Source organism: Alexandromys fortis, unplaced genomic scaffold, assembly GCF_014885135.2.
Source record: "Alexandromys fortis isolate MF-2015 unplaced genomic scaffold, M_Fortis_MF-2015_v1.1 scaffold_6, whole genome shotgun sequence".
NCBI classification, from domain to species: domain Eukaryota; kingdom Metazoa; phylum Chordata; class Mammalia; order Rodentia; family Cricetidae; genus Alexandromys; species Alexandromys fortis.
Genome location: NW_026067902.1, coordinates 11,296,639 through 11,315,640, shown reverse-complemented (window position 1 = coordinate 11,315,640; position 19,002 = coordinate 11,296,639). Strand labels below are relative to the sequence as shown.

The following is a 19,002-nucleotide window of genomic DNA, read 5'->3' as shown; positions in this document are numbered from 1 at the left end:
TGACGGGAGAGTTCCTTCCTGAGTGTCCTTCCTCTTGGCATTCAGGACTCTGGGCTGCACAGCCAGCTTCCTTCTTGTCCTGTAAGTCTCTGCCAGCCTCGTTCTTTCCATTCTCTCGAGGTTGCATGGTGTGTTCCCCTTCTGTGTGGAATTCTCTTAGATTCCACATCTTTGTGGGTCTAAGTACTTCCAAGGGGTGACGATTGTTTCCATCCCAGACTCGCCACATCCCTAGATTCTCCTATGTCTCATGACCATTGAGATCAGTCCACTGGGCGGTCACTCCGACTCTTACATTTAACACAAATTTGAATGTCCGCTCTCCCCACACTCCCATCCCCAGGAAAACTCTGTCAATTTGCAAAGAAACAGCTTTCCTCTTTGTCATGTGCCTGATCAGCTGCACCCCTGCCCTCCGTGGTACCTCTGTTCCTCCTGGGCCTGCCATCTCTACACTGCTCCAAGTCTCTCCTGCCCTCTCGCTTCCTATGGTCTGTGCCCCACGCAATAGTTAGAGTCATCTTTTATAATAAAGTCAAGTGATTCTGCTCCAAACATTAGCATTTATTTTTAACTTTACTTTGCTCCTAAGCCACCAGAAAAGATGCCCAAGGTGGCTCCCAAGCCCCCGAGTGACTTGATCCTGGTATTCCTACCCAGCCTTAACTGCAAGCTGCTCTCTGTCTGCCTTGTTGATCTCAGGGTGTTCTCACACTCTGCTCTCTTGACTTGTGTAAGTACATCCCATTCCTAACTTGATTGAATTCATTTTGGTGAGGTTCCAAGTTAAACAAAATACACCTCCCCCCTTAAAAAAGAGACTAGGTCTTGCTGTGTTGCTTAGGTTGGTCATGAATTCCTAGGCTTAAGCTATCCTCCTGCTTCTGTCTCCTGAGCAGTTAAGACTCTAGACACACACCACTGTGTTTGACTTTCTTTGCTGCCTGTCCTCCCACACCCCTCAGAACTTCCATTTTTCCTTTCTGGAGCTTGCCGTGTGTGTGTGTGTGTGTGTGTGTGTGTGTGTGTGTGTGTGTGTGTGTGTGTGTTTTGCACGTGCCATTGTGTATAAGGAGGTCAGAGAACACCCTTGGCTATTGCTCCTCAGGCATGGTCCGTCTGTTCAGTTGACCTAAGCTCTCTCACTTGCCCGGCATTTGCCAGCTAAGCTGAGTTACCTGGCCACCAAGTCCCAAGGCCCCACCTGTCTCTGCTTCCCCAGCAGTGGGGTCACAAGTGCACCATGCTGTTTTGTTTTGTTTCTGTGTGTTCTGGGGGGTCTCACTTGGGTCTTTATACTTGCAAAGCAAGTCCTTTACTGACCAAACTGTCTCCCCAGCCCCATGACCACCGACGTTATTTGACTGGTCTACCTGATTGATGTCTGTTTCTCTTGAGGGCAGGACCATGTCTAACTCATTATGAACAGCCTAGTGTCCATCACCCAGGGCAGACAACTGGTGACAGGATTCATGAAGGAATGTTCTCTCACCCTGGCCAGTTCCTAAGTTCTGAGGATACAATACCATAACAGAGGGTTCCGGTCATGGAGGGCAGAGTCGGTCAGCTCATCGTCGGCTCTGTTGGACCCAGAGCTTTGGACTCGGAAGACTCAGCCCAGATCAGGGTAGTCTCCAGAGAGGTTACAGTCACTCTCCACACACGCCTTTCCTCTTGCCTATGGGACTGAATGGTGGAGGCATGCAAGAGCAATACTAACTCAGCCCTAAGATAGTCCCCTGGCTGGGAGGCTCTGTTCCTACGTGTTTTTCATTGGCCCTCCCCTAACAAATAAGATAAGATTGATTGCATCTGTTTCTTCTTTAAATTAACAAAATTTGCCCTCAGTTTGTTTAAAAAGAGGGAAGAAAGTCTGTTTCTAATTTGTTCTGATACATTTATTAAATGTAATCATCCAGTAAAAAAAATCAGAGATGTTGAAAACAGCAGGAAAATATTAAACTTTCAAAATGCAGAGCTTGAATCAAAAACTATGTTTCACGGGCTCTCTCTGAAATGGGACACAACCTCAGTGACATTCGCAATTAGCTGCTAGGCGGCTCGATGGAACCCAGAAGGCTGAGAGAGGGTAGCACATCCACCCAATGTGCCCCTTCTTCTCAGAGATGAGATTCTGGGCTGTGTCTCCCCCTGAGGACTCTGTTGGCTTCGGGAGCACGGGTTTAGAGTTCCCTCCATCTAGTCCGCATTTCTTCCTTTCGTTCTGTTGTTTTATTAAGAGTGAAGTCAGCTAATGGAAAATATTACTCACTTTTGGAGGATGATGGCTTTTTCTTTCCCCCACTCCCTTCTTCTTTCCCATTCCCCCTATAAACCTCACCAAGAATATATAAATTAATGTCCCACTTGGGAGGCCCAAAGAGAAGGAAGAAAAATTTCACTCTATAATAAAGCCCCAAGGTACTGTTGAATAACTAAGAGAAGGATTCCCTCAGACTCCAGATTTATTCACATCATGTTACTGATATATAGATACATCATAAACACCAATGTGTACTTTGGAGATGTGTGTGTGTGTGTGTGTGTGTGTGTGTGTGTAAATACATGGGGTAAATGTGATATAACTATATGGTTGAAAAAATTCTCAACAAGGTGCTAATAAATTAAATTGAACAGAACATTAAAAGATCATTCATTGTGGCTAACAGGAATTCACTACATGGATGCAAGGATAACTTGATATATTCAAATCAACAAACGTGATATCATATTACCATAGTGCACAGTTTTCCTACATACAATCATATGGTCAGCGACAACATACTAGTCATTGTCATAGATACAGAAGACAATGCTTGATGAAATTCAACATTCCTTCATGATAAAAAAAATTAGTCATAGAAAGAAAAGTGCTTCAACTCAATGAAGACAGCATGGCAGACTCATGGTTAGCATGCTAAAAGGAGGAAAGTTAAAAGATTTTCCTCTAAGATTTGGGATAAAACAAGGAAGCTCATTTTTACCGCTTTTAGTCAACACAGCTTAGAAGACTTAACTCGAGCAACCAAACAAGAGAAAGAAATCAAAAGACGTCTGGTTTAGAAAGGGGGAAGTTAAAATAATCCTGTTTGCAGATGACAGGATTATGCAGGGAAACTACAATAAAATATTTAATAAATATTTCACAGAGTGCCAAATGAATTTAATAGAGTCTCAGGATGCAAAGTCAACACACAAAAGTAGCAGCATTTCTACATAGCAATGCAAAGCTATCTGAAAAATAAAGAAACCCATCTCATTTATCATAGCTACCAAAAATGACTAGGGATTAGTATAACCAAAGTGCTGAAAAACTTCTGCCAAAAACCAAAACAATAAAACATTGGTTAAAGCAACTGAAGAGATACAGAGCTGTAAATGAGCCCATGCTCTTAGATTGGAATGATTAATATCATTAAAATGCTCATGTGACCTAGATTGACATACATTTCAGTGTGGTACTTACCCAATTCCAATGCAGGTCTTCACAGAAATGCATGGACACTACCAAAATTTATAAGGGGAAAAACAATCTGAATAGCCAAAGCACACTTGACCAAAATAACCAAAAGCTCAATCACTAGATGACTCCAAATCCATAGCCACCAAACAGCAAGATTCTTACATGAAACCAGACAGAGATAATGAGACAGTAGAGAGCTGGACCCATGCTCCTGCAGCCAAGATGTTTTGGACAAATGCGTAAAGAACAAACATGGGAGAGAGGGCAGTCTCCTGGACCAATGGGAAAATGGGACACACACACAAACACACACAACGATTGAATTAGATCCTTATCTTTAACCGTACACAGAAGGTATCCACTTATCTCTGGTAGTATAATATTGCATGTATATTTCTCAGTCTCAGTCTACTGTAGTAATAGAAAAGGGACCAAGAGGCTCCATGGTCATATTTGATGATAACTACCTTTGTATGCATGTATGTGTATACATTTATATATACACATACTGCATTTTCTTTGTCTGTGCATATGGCCATAAAAAGAATGAAAGCCTGATATTTTATGACACTGTAGAGGAAACCGAAGGACATTCTGTTGAGTAGAATGATCCAGGTACAGAAAGACAAGTACTGCATGATCTAACTCATGGAGAACCTAAAAAGCTTATATTATAGAAGTGGAAAGTAGAGAGGGACCTACTGGAGCCTGGGGTGATTAATGGGGATGTGGTAGCAAGACACTGGCCAAAGGCACAGAACACAGCTGGAAAAGGGAAATGGACTTTTAAGAGGTTAATTGATGATGACATAGTGTATTCTTCAAAATGTAAAAGAGTGTGGGCGTTATGTGTTTTTACCATGAAAGTGGTAACTATGTGAAGTGATGTGTTTGTTAATCAGCTAGCACTACTGTTTCACCATGTGTATATACTTAAGAATATCTTGTACATGAAAAAATTCTATGCTATCTATCCATTTAAAAAGGTGTGTTTAAGTGACTCGAGAGATGACTTAGTAGTCAAGAGAATTTGCTGCTCTTGTTGAGGGCTGGAGTTTGGTTCCCAGCACTCACATGGTGACTCATAGCCGGCCTGTTACTCCAGTTCAAGGGGATCCAATGCCCTCCGGGTGCCAGGCATGCCCATGGAGCACATAAAGAAATGCAGGCAAGACAGTCATATATGCAAAATTAAAAACAAAAAAGAAAAATACCCAGATCTTTGAAAAAGAAAGGATGAAGTACCATTGTGTGTGTGGGGGGGGGGGAGTTGCTGTTTGGTGCGGTTAATGTTTTTAAGGCTGGGGAGATGGCTCAGCAGTTAGGCGTGCTTGCTGGTCTTGCAGAGGCTGCAGCTCAGTTCTCAGCACCCATTTTGAGTGCCTCACAACTGCCTGCAGCTCAAGCTCCATGGGTTTCAATGATTTCTGGTCTCTGTGAGCACCTGCACACACATGACACACACACATATATACACACATGCACAATAAATAGTTAAATAATTAATTAAAATAAAACAAAAACTAGTATTTTTAAAAGGAAGGAAGTTGAAATAAGAAAATCAAAAAGGAAGTAAGAAAGGAAAAGGAGAAATTAGATAAGGGAAGTAAGAGAAGGGGAAGAAGAACGGGAAGTGAGACACTTGAAATACACGGAAGGGGAAACGGAAGAAGGGAGGTGTGTGTTAGGGGGTGGAAAGTAAGTTAACAGACAGGGAAATACACATTAGTAGGAAATTTGCCTTAACCATACCTGGGGAAAATAAATAAAGGAAGTGAGAATTGCAAAGTATTTTGGGGTAGAAAGATATGGGAAAAAGGAAGTGAGAATTGCGACATGTATGGGGACATAAGACATGAGAACAGGGAAGTGAGAATTGTAACATGTACAGGAGGAATAAAGGAGCCCAGACATAAGACATGGGAACTGGGAAGTGAGAATTGTGACATGTATAGGGGGTATAAAGGAGCCCAGATGTAAGACATCGGAATAGGGAAGTGAGAACTGTGACGTGTATGGGGGTAGAAAGGAGCCCAGACATAAGACATGGGAACAGGGAAGTGAGAATTGGGGCATGTATCGGGGTAGAAAGGAGCCCGGATGTAAGACATGGGAACAGGGAAGTGAGAATTGTGATGTGTATGGGGGTAGAAAGGAGCCCGGATGTAAGACATGGGAACAGGGAAGTGAGAATTGTGACATGTACAGGGGGTATAAAGGAGCCCGGATGTAAGACATGGGAACAGGGAACTGGGAATTGTGACGTGAATGGGGTAGAAAGGAGTCTAAATGTGAGAAATGGGGAAAGGGAAGTGAAAACAGAAATAAGAAGGGTGAAGACATGCAAAATAAGTGAGAAAGGGGCAGACAAGGGAATGGAGACAGGAAGAGGAGAGGAAACACCTCACCCAAGGCTCCTCACACACCCTTCTCTGCAAGGAGGGACTGGTGGCTGGGCAGTCAACTGGGCATGTCGGTGGAGAAGAAGACAAGCCATGTACCATCTAGATTCCAGCACCAGTGCCATCCTGGGTGGTTACTCAGGTTTGGGACCTTTGGGGACAGAGACTGAAGCTGGCGACCCTCTAATAGAATACAGAATTCGCATGCTGTGAACACAGACAAAAAACAAGGAACCCAGGAACGGTGACAGAGGAGCTAATCAGAGAGCATGCAGGGATTCCCTTGCAGGTCTCAGGGGATAGAGAAAATCCTACTTCAAAATGCCAGGGAAGTGAGGAGGTCTCCTCTTATTGTTCCTGCCATGGTCTGCCATATCCCTCCTCCTCCTGGAACACCCTAGGGCTCACTTAAACCCAAATCTGCACTGTGGGCTTCCCAGCAGCTCTCCCTCCTTTCTGCCATCCTGGCCAGCTCCTACTTCTAGCTGTGTGAGCCCACGTTTCCATCCTCAGCCATGGCCTCTGGATTGTTCGTCCCCAGGTACCCACTTATCTCTGGTAGTATAGGTTATTATTTTTCGTTGACTTGTTTGTTTGTTTTTATAGGGCCTTGCTGTATACTGTAGGATGGCTTTAAATTCTGGGGGAGTCTGCACTACTTGCCTCCTATTCTTTTCCCCTGATTTGTTTTTTTAAATGGTGATAATTTATTGATTTTAGTAATTAATAAAAAATAATTCTTTAATTTTTTAATCAAAAAACAAACAATTACTGGGAAACTGCGATTCTTTTTTTGAATTTTTAGTCTCACTAATAAAAGAATTTGAAAATCAATTCAAGGAATTTCAAGGATAATTTTATTAAAATTTGAGATAAAAACCAACATTGTAGGCAAGCTGGAAATCTGAGCAGCTGCCAGGAGGGGAAGTGGAGAAAAAGGCATGCCTTTTAAGATAGCCACAGAGGTAAGAGAAATGCTGAAAAGAACCTGAACTTGTATTGGAGCGCCTAGCCCACCCTGAACTTAGTGGGACTTCTGGTGCACATGTGCACGCTCCATTCCGTTCCTTAGTGGAAGCTGAGGAGAAAGGGCTTCCAGCCCTCGTTTGCAACTGGCTGCTTTTGAGGCTTTCTGTTATTGTTCTCCTGCCACAAAACTCTTTATAATCATTTGTCCCCAAAGAATTTTGAATCTCAAATTTAGAATTTTAGGTACTCAATCATATGGCTGCAAAATCCCTTTTAGGAAATGCAGTGCTGGGTGGGTCTTTTTTTTAATTTTTTTTATTTTTAAAATTTATTTGTTATTTATTTATTAAAGATTTCTGTCTCTTCCCCGGGGAATATACCCAAGAGAGGCCTTATCATACAACAAAAGTATATGCTCTACTATGTTCATAGCAGCATTGTTTGTAATAGCCAGAACCTGGGTGGGTCTTTAGGCTCGCTCGCAGTTTCTATCAGCTCTTTCTCAGCATGGCTAGCTTCTAAATACGTTACCTCAGCTGTCCTAAGGATTTAGACTTCGGCAAGGCCAAGCCTCCCTACCCAATCTGAGGAAATTAGATGGTACACAAGACTGGTGATTCCAGAGGAGAGGAAGGACCAGATCTCACACATGTCAGCATTGTATTCTTCCTGCTCTTTCGTTTCCAGTTGTCCAGAAGCCCGGGGAGAGCTTCTGGTTAGGTTATATCTAATTCCTCAGGTCTGAGGGCACCCTAGAACATCTGAAATCATCACACAGTTTTATTTCCACTCCATACCTGATGAGAAGTTCAAAGCAGGGACTATGAGCAAGAAGTGACAGAAAGCTAGAGTCTAGATATTCTGTGGGGAGAAGCCTGAACTGAAGGAGATGACGAGGTCTTGGCAGGGCTCTTAGGCCAGAGGCAAGCCTTGCTTTCTTCACGTTTGCCTGGACCGGAACCAACATTTTCCCAAGGGACCAGTTCTTTATGTGAGGAGACAGTCAGCTCTTGGATAATTGTGGGCTAATACCTTTGAAATAGGACTTGAGGAAATGAAAAGGAGGAAAAGGAGGAAGAGAGGGAGGGAGAGAGAGGGAGAGGGGGAGGGAGAAGGAAGAGGTTGAAGAGGAGGGAACTAATTAAAGAGTGGATTTGCAATACAGAATAGTTGATAATATTAGGACTTGGAATGTTAGCGTGAAATTTTTATCCTGCCTTCCAATGATCCTCATAGTCTAGTGGTCAGAAGGGGCATTTTAGGGTGGAGGGAGGTGTCAATCTCTCACACACTTTGGTGTAAGTCACTAGTAGAATTCAGAAGACTTGAAAAACAGAAAGAATATTGGTGTAATTAATTGAAGTCTTTTGATTAAATATGGAATGACTATTTGTAGATGTTTTACTATCAATAAAGATAATACTCAAAATAGTATTTATGACTCCAAAGCTAATGAGATAGATCAAAATTATTCTGAGTAAGAGATCCATGGCTATCTTGTTCTTCCCAGTGTTCTGTGCTTTTAATTTAAAATAAACTATTCTTCCTATATAATGATGGGCTTACAAATATAAAACATTTTTTTCTTTTTTCTTTCCCTTCTCTTCTCCTCTTCTACAACAGGGTTACATGATGGAAAACCGAATCTCAGGCCTGAAATGTGACACCGACGTGTTTGTAACCTTTGAAGGCGACAACATGGTCATACTTCAGGTAAGATTCAGGACACATATATTCATTTTAAACAGCGTGGTTTTCAAGACCAAGGCTTATCCAAAGGATCTGAAATGTTCTGCACGTTCTATCTTTATCTGATATCTCCATTTAATCGGCAGGTGTTTCCCTGTTCGGCAGTTGAACAGGAGATTGAGTTATTTCTCTTTAAGGTCATCTTTGATGTTGAAATATGTCTTTGTAGTTTCAGAAAACTGCTTGTACTGTCAGATTTTTCTGCTCGAAATGCTACTCCAATAGAGTAAGTAGGCCCTGAAGATAAACAATTGAAAGACAGGATGCTAAGTTACAAAAGGATAGGTTAGTCGACCTCACTAGTCAACACAGAGATCCAAATTAGGAGAAATTGAGTCACTGTTCTCTTTTCAAGTTAACTCATGTCTCAAAAAGCATGTTGAAGATTCATTGCTGGTGAAAGTCCAAGAGTTTGTTTGTTGCTAGGAGACTATGTGTAATTCTATCCCAGGACTCTACCTTACTAATCATAAATATGGAAGAAACAAGCAAACAAAAACCACTGAAGCAATACATTCTTACCAGTACATAATTTACGATAATAATGAATATCAATAGCAAAATGATTATGTAAATCATACTCCGACCATTCAGTGGGGAATTATATCTCACCTTTAAAATTGTACTTGCAAGCAGTTCTGCTTTCAACAGAAATTAAAACTTATGGTAAGTAAAGTGAATTGCATACAGGATGTAATTGCTGTATTTTTAAAAAGAATAGTGGTGGCAGGTTGAGCCAGTGAATAAAATGCTTGCTGCATGGTCATGGAGACTCAAGTTCAGAGCCCCAGAACCCAGGGTGTGCCTGTAATGCCAGCACACGGGAGGCAGAGATAGGGCCTCCATGGGACAAGCAAGCTAGCTAGACTAGACAAAATGGAGAGCTCTTGGTAAAGTCAAAGACCTGGCCTCGATACAGAAGGTGGAGAGCAATGAAGAAAGACACCTGACATCAACCTCAGGCCTCTGCACATTTGCACACCCACAAACATACATATGTACATTTGCACACCCACAAACATACATATGTACATTTGCATGCCCACATACATACATATATATGTATGCACGCTTATATACATACATATGCAACAAAACAAAAGGAACAATAACAACAGATGAATAATGGGGGCTTCTGGTCTGTCAGTGCAATAGCCTCCTCTCCTGGGGTCCTCTCTCTTCAGAATTCAACATCCTGGATAATACCCAGAAAACAGGCTGGAAGGGGAAGAAAGATACTGGCTGCCTGGACCTTGAGACATGAAAAGGCAATTATTTGCCCAGGAGTCTAAGAATCATGGACAAAATACACTCCAAAATGAAGGCTCCTCCATAGCTGAAGGACCATGAAGACAGTGACCTAAGAGTAGAAAAACTTGACAATGTCCACTTTGAATCAGGCACAAGGAAAGGACACCTTAGCCTTCTTCCCACCCCACTCACCAGCAATTGCAGTGGGTCCAGGCAGGGAGCTGATGAGTTTCCCATAGCCCGAGGAAGCAGGCCGCATAAAATGGTAGCATTCATGTATCTACCCAGTGGCATGTAGGGAGCCAATCTCTATTTCTCCAATGGAAGCAGAGAATGCTCTAGATCTCACTCCAGGTAGTTTCACTGGAGCCTGTTATGAATGGAGCCTCTATATCTACCAATCAGGTGATCAAAGGGATGTCGACCCTGGTGTCAACTATGGGAATGAGGGAAGCAGATACCATGATCACCTCTCAACTTTCCATCACCATGACAAAATGCCCACATGTTGACTCAGTGTCAAAGGTATCATGGTCGCTTGGCTTCACTGTTTCTGGACCGTGAGACATCATAGTGGAGACCATGTAACGGAACATAGTCACGGTGACTGGGAAGCAGAGAGCAAAGGGGAGGGAGCAAGATGCAGACCCCAAGTACATACTTACAAGGATCCACTCTCTTCTATTAGGTTCAACTTTATCTCCCATGGCCTATCAAATTATGAATCCTTCAATGAACTAATCCATTGATTAGTCCCAAGTCCTCATGATCCAACCACTTTCCAAAGTCCATGTAGTGGCAAGCAAGCCTTTGAGATTCAAACCACAACTCTCACCCCTCTCTGCCCCAAAGCAGTCAGGTGGGGGCTGAGCCCCAGCACCACTTGGTCTCAGAGGAGTTAAATGATGTGAAGTAATACTCAGCTTTCTCCTTCTTAGTGAGAGACAGAGAGCTGAGCCCCTGTCCTCACCCAAATGTCCATAAGGGGCATAGTGAGGTGGTGGTGAATGGGACGGATTGGCTTTCTTTCTCCTTGTTCCCATGCCCAGGGGGTGTAAATTAGTGATCTGATTTTGTTAGGAAATATTGAGGGAATCAAGTGGAAAGAGGAACACGCTCAAGCAGGGACCTTTGGAAACTCAGAACGAAACAGGAACTCATTGCCCATCATATGACAAGCCAGGAAAAGGATGAGAAAAAGTAGAAAACCAGCAGGTGCTAAATGAGGAGAATCAGACGCTGGATTTTATGACAAGGATTTGAAAGTTACCACCATTAAAAAAAATGCTTCTCTGACAATAAACATTTTATCATCAAGGAAGTGAACAAGCTTGAAACTCAAATGAAAAGCATGGTAGCACTGATAGTTTTTCAAAGGAAAATGAACATGTTGACATAAATCTAGCAAAACATGTATAAGATTTATATGTTCAAACTCACAAGTTTTCCCAGAAGATATCGAAGAAGACCTAAATAAGTGTAAATGATAAAAACAGAAGACTTTTAGCAGAGAACCGATGACTAAGAATGCAGCTTAGTTGGCAGAGTGTTTGCCTGGAACGCCTGAAGCTCTAGACTTCATGCCCAGCATTGGTGTAAGCTGGAAGTGGTGCCTGGAATCTGAGGCAGGAGGGTCAGAAGTTCAAGGTCATCCTTAGCTTATAATAATAAGCCAGAGGCTAACCTGAGCTACAAGGCGCTTGTGTCAACACAAAACAAAACAGAATGTGGGAAATCTCATGAGAGCTGTAACAAAGGAAAAAGTCATAGGCGTGCCAGCAAAGCATAATTCATAAAAGAAGAATTGATAAACAAGGTTATGCTTGCCTCACCTGTTGCTTGTCTCTGATTGGTTTCTAGGAGTGGAAAGTGATTTCTGTCCCCCAGTTTCCTGAATTTTTTTCTATTTCAGTTAGGAACATCAGAGTAGAATCCAGTGTGGCTAGGAGCAGCTGCCTCTGATGGATTCTCAGTGGATCCCTTCCTTCTCAGAGGAAGGTTGCTCTGGCCAGGGCAGTCAGCCAGCACCATCTCCACAGCCATTACCTGGGGATCACCTCTGGAGACCGTGCAGCCTGGAAACTCTGGGCACACAGCAGGCGTGCTGCAGGTGTCTCTCTGGGGTGTGACTGATGGCAAGCTGGCCGGCTGACCCACTCCCCAGTATCTGCACTATCAGAAGTTTTGTAATTCTCCTATCAACCACGGCGCTTTCAGCTCACTTCCTTGAAGATGAAACTCCCAGTTCTATCTACCATGTTGGGTGGCTGTCCTTAGAGTTTCTGCAGCCTTTCCATATTTCCCTTGGAGACAAATGGTAGGTTTTCTGACCTTTCCATTATTTTCTAGGGCAGAGGTTTTGGGCTCTTAATGGAATTTAATTACACCCTCCACCAAATCCAATTATGGTCTGAATCCATGAAGTCCCATTAGAACTTGCTTCTGCCTCATTAGGTATACACCAGGACAGATCCCTGCCTAATCCACCCTGGCAGATCTCCTAAATAATGGCATCCGGAGACATTACACGTGCTGTTTATTACCCTGAAGTGGAAATATGCAACATGCAAAACATGCAAATGAGCCTCGGGAAACTTGCTAAAAGACCAAGTGGGGGCTTTCCATTCCTACCTGGCTGGGGTGACTGCCTTTTTCCAGATTCTGCTTAGGAATGCTAATGGAGTGTTGTCTGTTCCTGGGCGAGAAGCCTGCAGTGGGAGTCCTGTGACCCACAAAAAGAAACATTTTTTCCAAGCAAGAGAAAAGTGACTCGCCCTGGACTGCTGTGGGCAGCCACAAGCACAGAATTTCCCTTTTCTGTTTTTGTTAGAATACTCGACTTTAAGACTGGAGAGATGTCTTGGCAGTTAAGAGCACTCACTGGTTGCTCTTCCAGAAGACCTGGGTTCAGTTCCCAGCACCCAGGACAGCTAGCAATTGTCTATAGCTCCAGTTCCAGGATACCTGACATCCTCATACAAGCAAAGTACTAGTGCACATTAACAAACAAACAAACAAAAACCAACTAGATTTTAGGTTCATTCAGGACAGGGTCTGGGCCAGGCTTTTCGTTCACAGGCTGTCACAGGGCGGCAATATTTCTTCCCTGGTTGAAGTACATGCTGCAAATGGCAGGGTTTTGTGTCTTCTATAGCTGAACAGTATCCCATTGTATATGTAAACATTTTCTTTGTCTGCTTGTCTGCTGATGGGCTCAGAGTTTGATTCCATGTTTAGCTATTATGAGTGCTGCTGCAGAAACATGCTGGTGTTTCTTTGGTATGCTGGCTTCATTATCGGATAGACACCCAGAAGAGAGTTAGTTGTATCAAATGGCCATTCTGTTTTTGGCCGTTCGAAAGGCCGTTATGGTTGGCAAAATGGGTGTGTGAAAATGTTTTTTTCCTTCACCTCCCACTAGCATTTTTTTTTTCTGTTTTGTTTTACTGTTAGCTGCTCTGAATAGTGCTCTGATATCTCACTATGGTTTGATTTGTCTATGCCGATGGCCAATCCTATTGCGTGTTTTCATGTGTTTGTTGGCCCTTAGAATTTCTTCTAAGAAGTGTTTAAAGTCAAGTTATTCGGTTTGTTGTTCTGCGACTTCCTTCTATATTCTAGATGCTAATCCTTTGTCAGATGAACAGTTGGTGAATGCCCTCTCCCATTCTGTGGGCTGTCTGTTCACTCTGGTGTAAAGTTATTCCTTTTGCAATGCAGAAGGTTTTTAGTTTAACATAATCCCTCTTTTATATTTTCCCCATGCTTTTGAGGTCATGTCTGCAAAATCATCACTTATACCGTTATCTTAAAGTGTTCCCCTTATTCGTGTAGCTTCATAGTTCAGAGGCTAAAATTTAAATCTTTGATCCATTTTGTGTTGATTTTTGTATAGAAGAGAGACAGTGGTCAAACTATACCAGGTTGTAGCTGATATTATTCCTTGTATAGAAAAGCCTAAAGACACCACTGAAGGTGCAATGGGGCTGATAAACAAACCCAGTAAAACTGCAGGATATAAAACCAATACATAAAACTCCAGAATTTTACACATCCAATGACAAAATTCCCAAAGAAATCATGAAAACAGACCTATTAAAAATAGCCAAAAGTGTAAAAATAAAGTGCACAGGAAAAATCGAACCAAAAATGGCCTTTACCATAGATATCACCAAACACCAATGAATGAAAATTAAGGAGACTTTAACAACTAGAAAGAACAGCCATGCTAATGCCCTGGAACAATTAGTACTGTTAAGATGTCCATAGAGCTCAAAGAGAGTTACAGATTCATAGTAAGCATCAATGTAGTCCATAGAACCACAAAACCAAACCAAAACTAAAACCAAAAAGCAAAACAAAATCACACACACACACACACACACACACACACACACACACACACACACACACACACACAGTTCATATGTGAGAAATCTTGATCACGAAGAATGCATCTCTCCACCAGATTACATAAGAAACACAAACAGCATAACCCAGGCATAAAGCTAGGGGTAAGAAGGCAGAAACCCAGGGATAAATCCAGTCATCCACAGCTGACAGAGATGCCACAAGATGACGGAAAATGTAATGGAGAAAGAACAGCCTCGTTGCTAAATGAAAGGCCTAGGTAGCTAGGCACACAGGAATCCAGAGCTCAAAAGACAATGGCCTTCTGGAACTTGCCCAAGTGGAGTCTGTGTAAAGAAATACCTGGACGGCCCAAGCCCAGGAAACATTTAGTCTAAGTGAGGACAGGAGAGCAAGTGGGATCAAAGGAAGGCTTCAAACAGGAAGTGGTTTCTGTTTAACAAAGAGCGCAAGTAAGAAGCAGGAGGGACTTAGCCATGTGACAGGGAAAGCCTGTGTTTCTTCTTGAACCGAGTGAGAAAGAAGAAAGGCCATTAAGACACCAGGACAAACGGACTGCGATGAAGCCCACTTAGGAGCACATAGAATCTTTTTGAACTTGACACCTTCTGCTGCTTTAACCAAATCTCCTGGAATGAGACATTGGATATAAAGCATTGAATAGGAGCCTTTTACTTTTTACCTCAAGTTTTTAGTTGATTTTATGTGATTTTGAGTTTTTCAGAATCAAGTCTACTTGGACTACAGCCCCTTTCTGGACTCACAGCCATGACCTCTCAGTAGCTATGGTTATCTACACAAGATCAAGCCCGCTAACATTTCAGCATAGATGATCTCTGGCCCCACCCTTTGTGGGGGAGCTATTTTTGGCAGTGAATAGTGTCTGGGGGAGCAAATATTATTATTTTTTGAGGGTGTAACTATAGGTGGGCTTCCCATACTCCAGTGGATGGCCCCACATTCATGCATATATGGGCAGTACTAACTGGACTTATCAGGTTATCCCCAAAACAAAACAAACAAACAAACAAACAAACAACAACAACAAAACAAAGGCATGAAGTTGGTAAGACACATGTTGGGGAAAACGTGGAGGAATTAAAGAGGGAAATAAAGGAATATATATGAGATTCTCACATATGGAATTCTCAAAACTAAAGGAAAAATCTAAAAATATATAGTTCCTTCTTTAAAAAAGTAGGAAAGGAAAGAAAAGGATTGAAGAGTAACAGGTAAGAAGTTCTTTCCAAGGGACAAATCTATCCATAGCTATTCTCTACCATCTATGTATGTATGTATGTATGTATGTATGTATGCTTGTATCTATCTGTCTGTCATCCATTCATCCATCCATCCATCCATCCATCCATCCAACCATCCAACCATCCATCCGTCTTTTAGCCTCACTCATCTCCTCCCTCCATAGCAGAAAGAATTTGAAATTTTCCCCAGGTAAGTAAGACATTGTAAACTGGAATGAGATCCTTGAGGCCAACCTGAAGTGACAGTAAGGGCTGCACCTTGATCTGAAGTTTTGGAGTTACCCTCTATTTTAGGAGAACCCTGTAATAACCCAGAAGGCGATTTAATAGACGCTGGTCCTCTAACTTTGGGTGAGTCTAGTGACTAGCAGATGATGTTGAAGGACACAACCCTGGGATAAGGATCTCTCTCACATCAGAAGATGGGATCAGCTCAGTCACGTTGTTCAGCTAAAGGACTGAGATCTGGCCTGCAACAGGATCTGTGCTGGTGGCCTCTGCTGCAGATCATAGCTCCTGCCTCCTGGAAGGCCGAGGGTCTTCCTGATCCACAGAGCTGGGGATGGGGTGGGGAAATAGTTCAAGAGCTCTCCCTAAGACTAGATGGGAGACATCATAGAATTGCCCACAATGTAATAGCAGCAGAAATATTAGGAGTAGGTAAGAGGTGGGAAATAAGGGTGTGTAAAATGAGGCCAGAGAGGCTCCAGAGACCTGGCTAACAGATGCCGCGAGGGCCATGATAGAGTAGGACAACCAGAACTGTGCCTGGGACCAAACCACAGACGCCCAAGCTAAGGTGATGGCATGGGGCATGGGCACATTGAAGGATATCGCCAAGATCTGCTTAGGGCTAGGATGGATCCCAAGCAATTCCAAATGTGACCCTCCTCTCCGGAAATTAGAGGGACTTGGGAACAGTTTTTTATTTTTTTTTTTTCTGTGCTGACCAAGGTAGTTTGAATGGCATTGTTCTTCTCTTTCCAAGTCCATTGACCCATACACAAAGCTGGTACCCAGTTTCAAAACCAGATGTTACACCGTCTAAATATTTAAAACTCTCTTCAAGGACTCCATGTGTGCACTTTTGGAGAAAGGGAACCTTCCAAATCCAAGCTTCTCTTTTATCTTTGCTTCTCTGCTCTCCAGAGGGATGCCTTCATTTTCTACACTGACTGTAACCGTTTTGTAGCAAGGTTGATTTTAGCATTGTTGCACAGTCGATGCCTGTGGGTCGTTGGCAGGATTGTGTTAATTGTGTATTTTAATTTTGATGATAATCTAAACAGAAACAGTCTAAGTAGGGTATGTCAACTGTTAGAATAACAACCATCCAACCAGGATTCACATGAGCTTCCAATCTTTGTCTTTTTTTGTACATGGTTCCTTGCCATCCAGGAGACCTCCCCTGACCCACGGGGTGAACATCCTGAGATACTTAGTTAATGCCTAAAGCCATGAGTCGTACATAGACTACCAAACCCTAACTATGCTGTTTGTTCCTGGGCACACACACCTATGATGAGATTTAATTTATATGCTATGTTCAGTGAGATTAGCTAAAAATAATAGTAACACACTAATAATGATATACTGTAATAGTTATTGTCAAAACTTTAGGCTGCCTCTGGAATTTTCCACCTAATATTTTCTGCAGATAGACCCATGGGTAACTGAAGTCTTAGATGGTCACTGTGAATAAGGGAGGACTGTGGAATTTGTAAGCTTTCTGTACCAAGTCCTATCACCTTAATCACTAGAAAACAATGAGGGGAGAAAAGACACAGGTCCAACTTAAGTGAAAAAAAAAATGTGTGTGTGCCAAGGAAAAACCAAAGGACGAGGGACAGCATGGTGTGCTGGTGTAAGAGGCCCTCACAGGGCACAGAGAGAGTGAGGAGGTAAACCTCTTCCTGAGCCGGCAGAGCCAAGAGCGCACTGTCCGGAGCTCTGCCACAGTGCGGCAGGACCACGTTTCTGCCACAAGCATCCTAACCCTTGCTATTGGGGCAGTTGGCGTGAGATTCATTGCTGTGTGCAGCATGGTTTGTATTTAATTTTCTCGTTTATAGTTGGACAGCTCTATAAACATAAGGTATTTATATATAGTTTTACATTTGAGCATGTTTAAGTAACATAATTTGAAACAAGTAAAGTCAACATTGCAGGGGAGTTTATTCTCCCCCCACCCCAGGAAGGTTCTACATTTTACTCAAGTTCAAGAAAATTTGAGAGGATTTGTTTCCAGCGGTCTCCTTGCTGTTTATTTATTTATTTCATCATAGATTTTAAACTTCATTTGCTTTTATTTTGAGCACTAACAATTACACACATTGGGGTTGTGGTCATGGCCAGGCTTTGGGTGTGAGTGGGGATGGACACTTTCATGAACACAGGAACCTGGTGGAAGTGACGGACACGCACACAGGGGAAGCTTGAGAGGGGATGGGGTGGGGATGAGGAAACTACAGCTTGGCAGGGGCTCTCATTTGCCTGGAGAGTTTAGTCTGAACCAGTCGGTCTGTCAGTCAATACATTCAGTAATGTGGCTAAACATCCAAATGCCTATTGTTCTCCATGGGGACTCCAGGGCCAGCCAGCTCTGTAGCCTGACTGTCCTGGAGGCCTGACCCTCTTCCCAGAGGTCAGTTTCACTGAACTGACACTGTAGTAGTTCCTGGGTCACTTCCTGGGTTCTCAAAGCAGCCACCTCAAATCTGGAGGAGGACAGAGCCTCAGGAAGTGCCCCCCCCTTACCCCACCCCATGACTCCTCCAGCTAGATTCCTCTCTGGTATCTCTGGATGCCATGCGTACATGCCTGAGCTTTGACTCTGCAGAAGGCTAGGGATGAGGATGAATGTTTTATGCCTTTCAATGGGACAGGATTTGGACCCAAACTGAAAACCCGTGGGGTGTGGGCACCAGCCGACAGCAGAGCAGCTCTGCCCCCCAGCTGGCCTCCACGGCACAGGGTGAACTGCTCGGCCACACAAAGCAGGTTCTTTAAGGTGGTAACAGAACTTCCAGGGCCGAGGGGCAGGGCCGCACGCCAGGCTCCTGAACCAGCTGGTGTGGGTTCCTGGAAGATAACTGAGTGCTGCTCTCTACCTCCGAGTGTGGTGAGGAGTTAGATAGCCTGAGGTCCTTTTCCTTCTTCCTGGGGGCTTACAGTTGCTGCTTGGCTCTCTGATAGCTGTCCTGGGGAATGCGGGTTCAGGTCTTTCAGAATTCCCGGGTTTTCAAATGAAGAGCACAGTATTTTTAATGTGGAATGGCTGGCATGGTGGTACAAACTGAGTCCGTCTACTCGGAGTGTTGAGCGCCACTCACGTCGTAGGCATAGGCCTTGGCTCCCAAACTGATCACTTTTTCTGGAAGTTTCTACTCTGAACACAGCTTTGGATGCTGGTGGAAGAGATTGGTGGCTCCCTGGGGAAGGTACATGACCAGGATTGAGCCTCACAGGTTCCTGTCCTTAGATCCAGGACATTCCTGGGAGAGGCCTCTCATGACTGTAAGTCCCCTGAATTGAC

The 19,002-nt window shown here is 43.2% G+C and overlaps 1 protein-coding gene across 1 annotated transcript in view; it reads left to right on the top strand.

Annotated features, from left to right (window-relative positions):
- Nucleotides 1-19,002, top strand: part of Acoxl (acyl-CoA oxidase like) — a 258,813-nt gene that overhangs the window by 147,270 nt on the left and 92,541 nt on the right. The window contains exon 12 of the mRNA XM_050134390.1: nt 8,458-8,547. Coding sequence (XP_049990347.1) covers nt 8,458-8,547 — 90 coding nt within the window. The remainder of the gene's footprint in view (nt 1-8,457; nt 8,548-19,002) is intronic.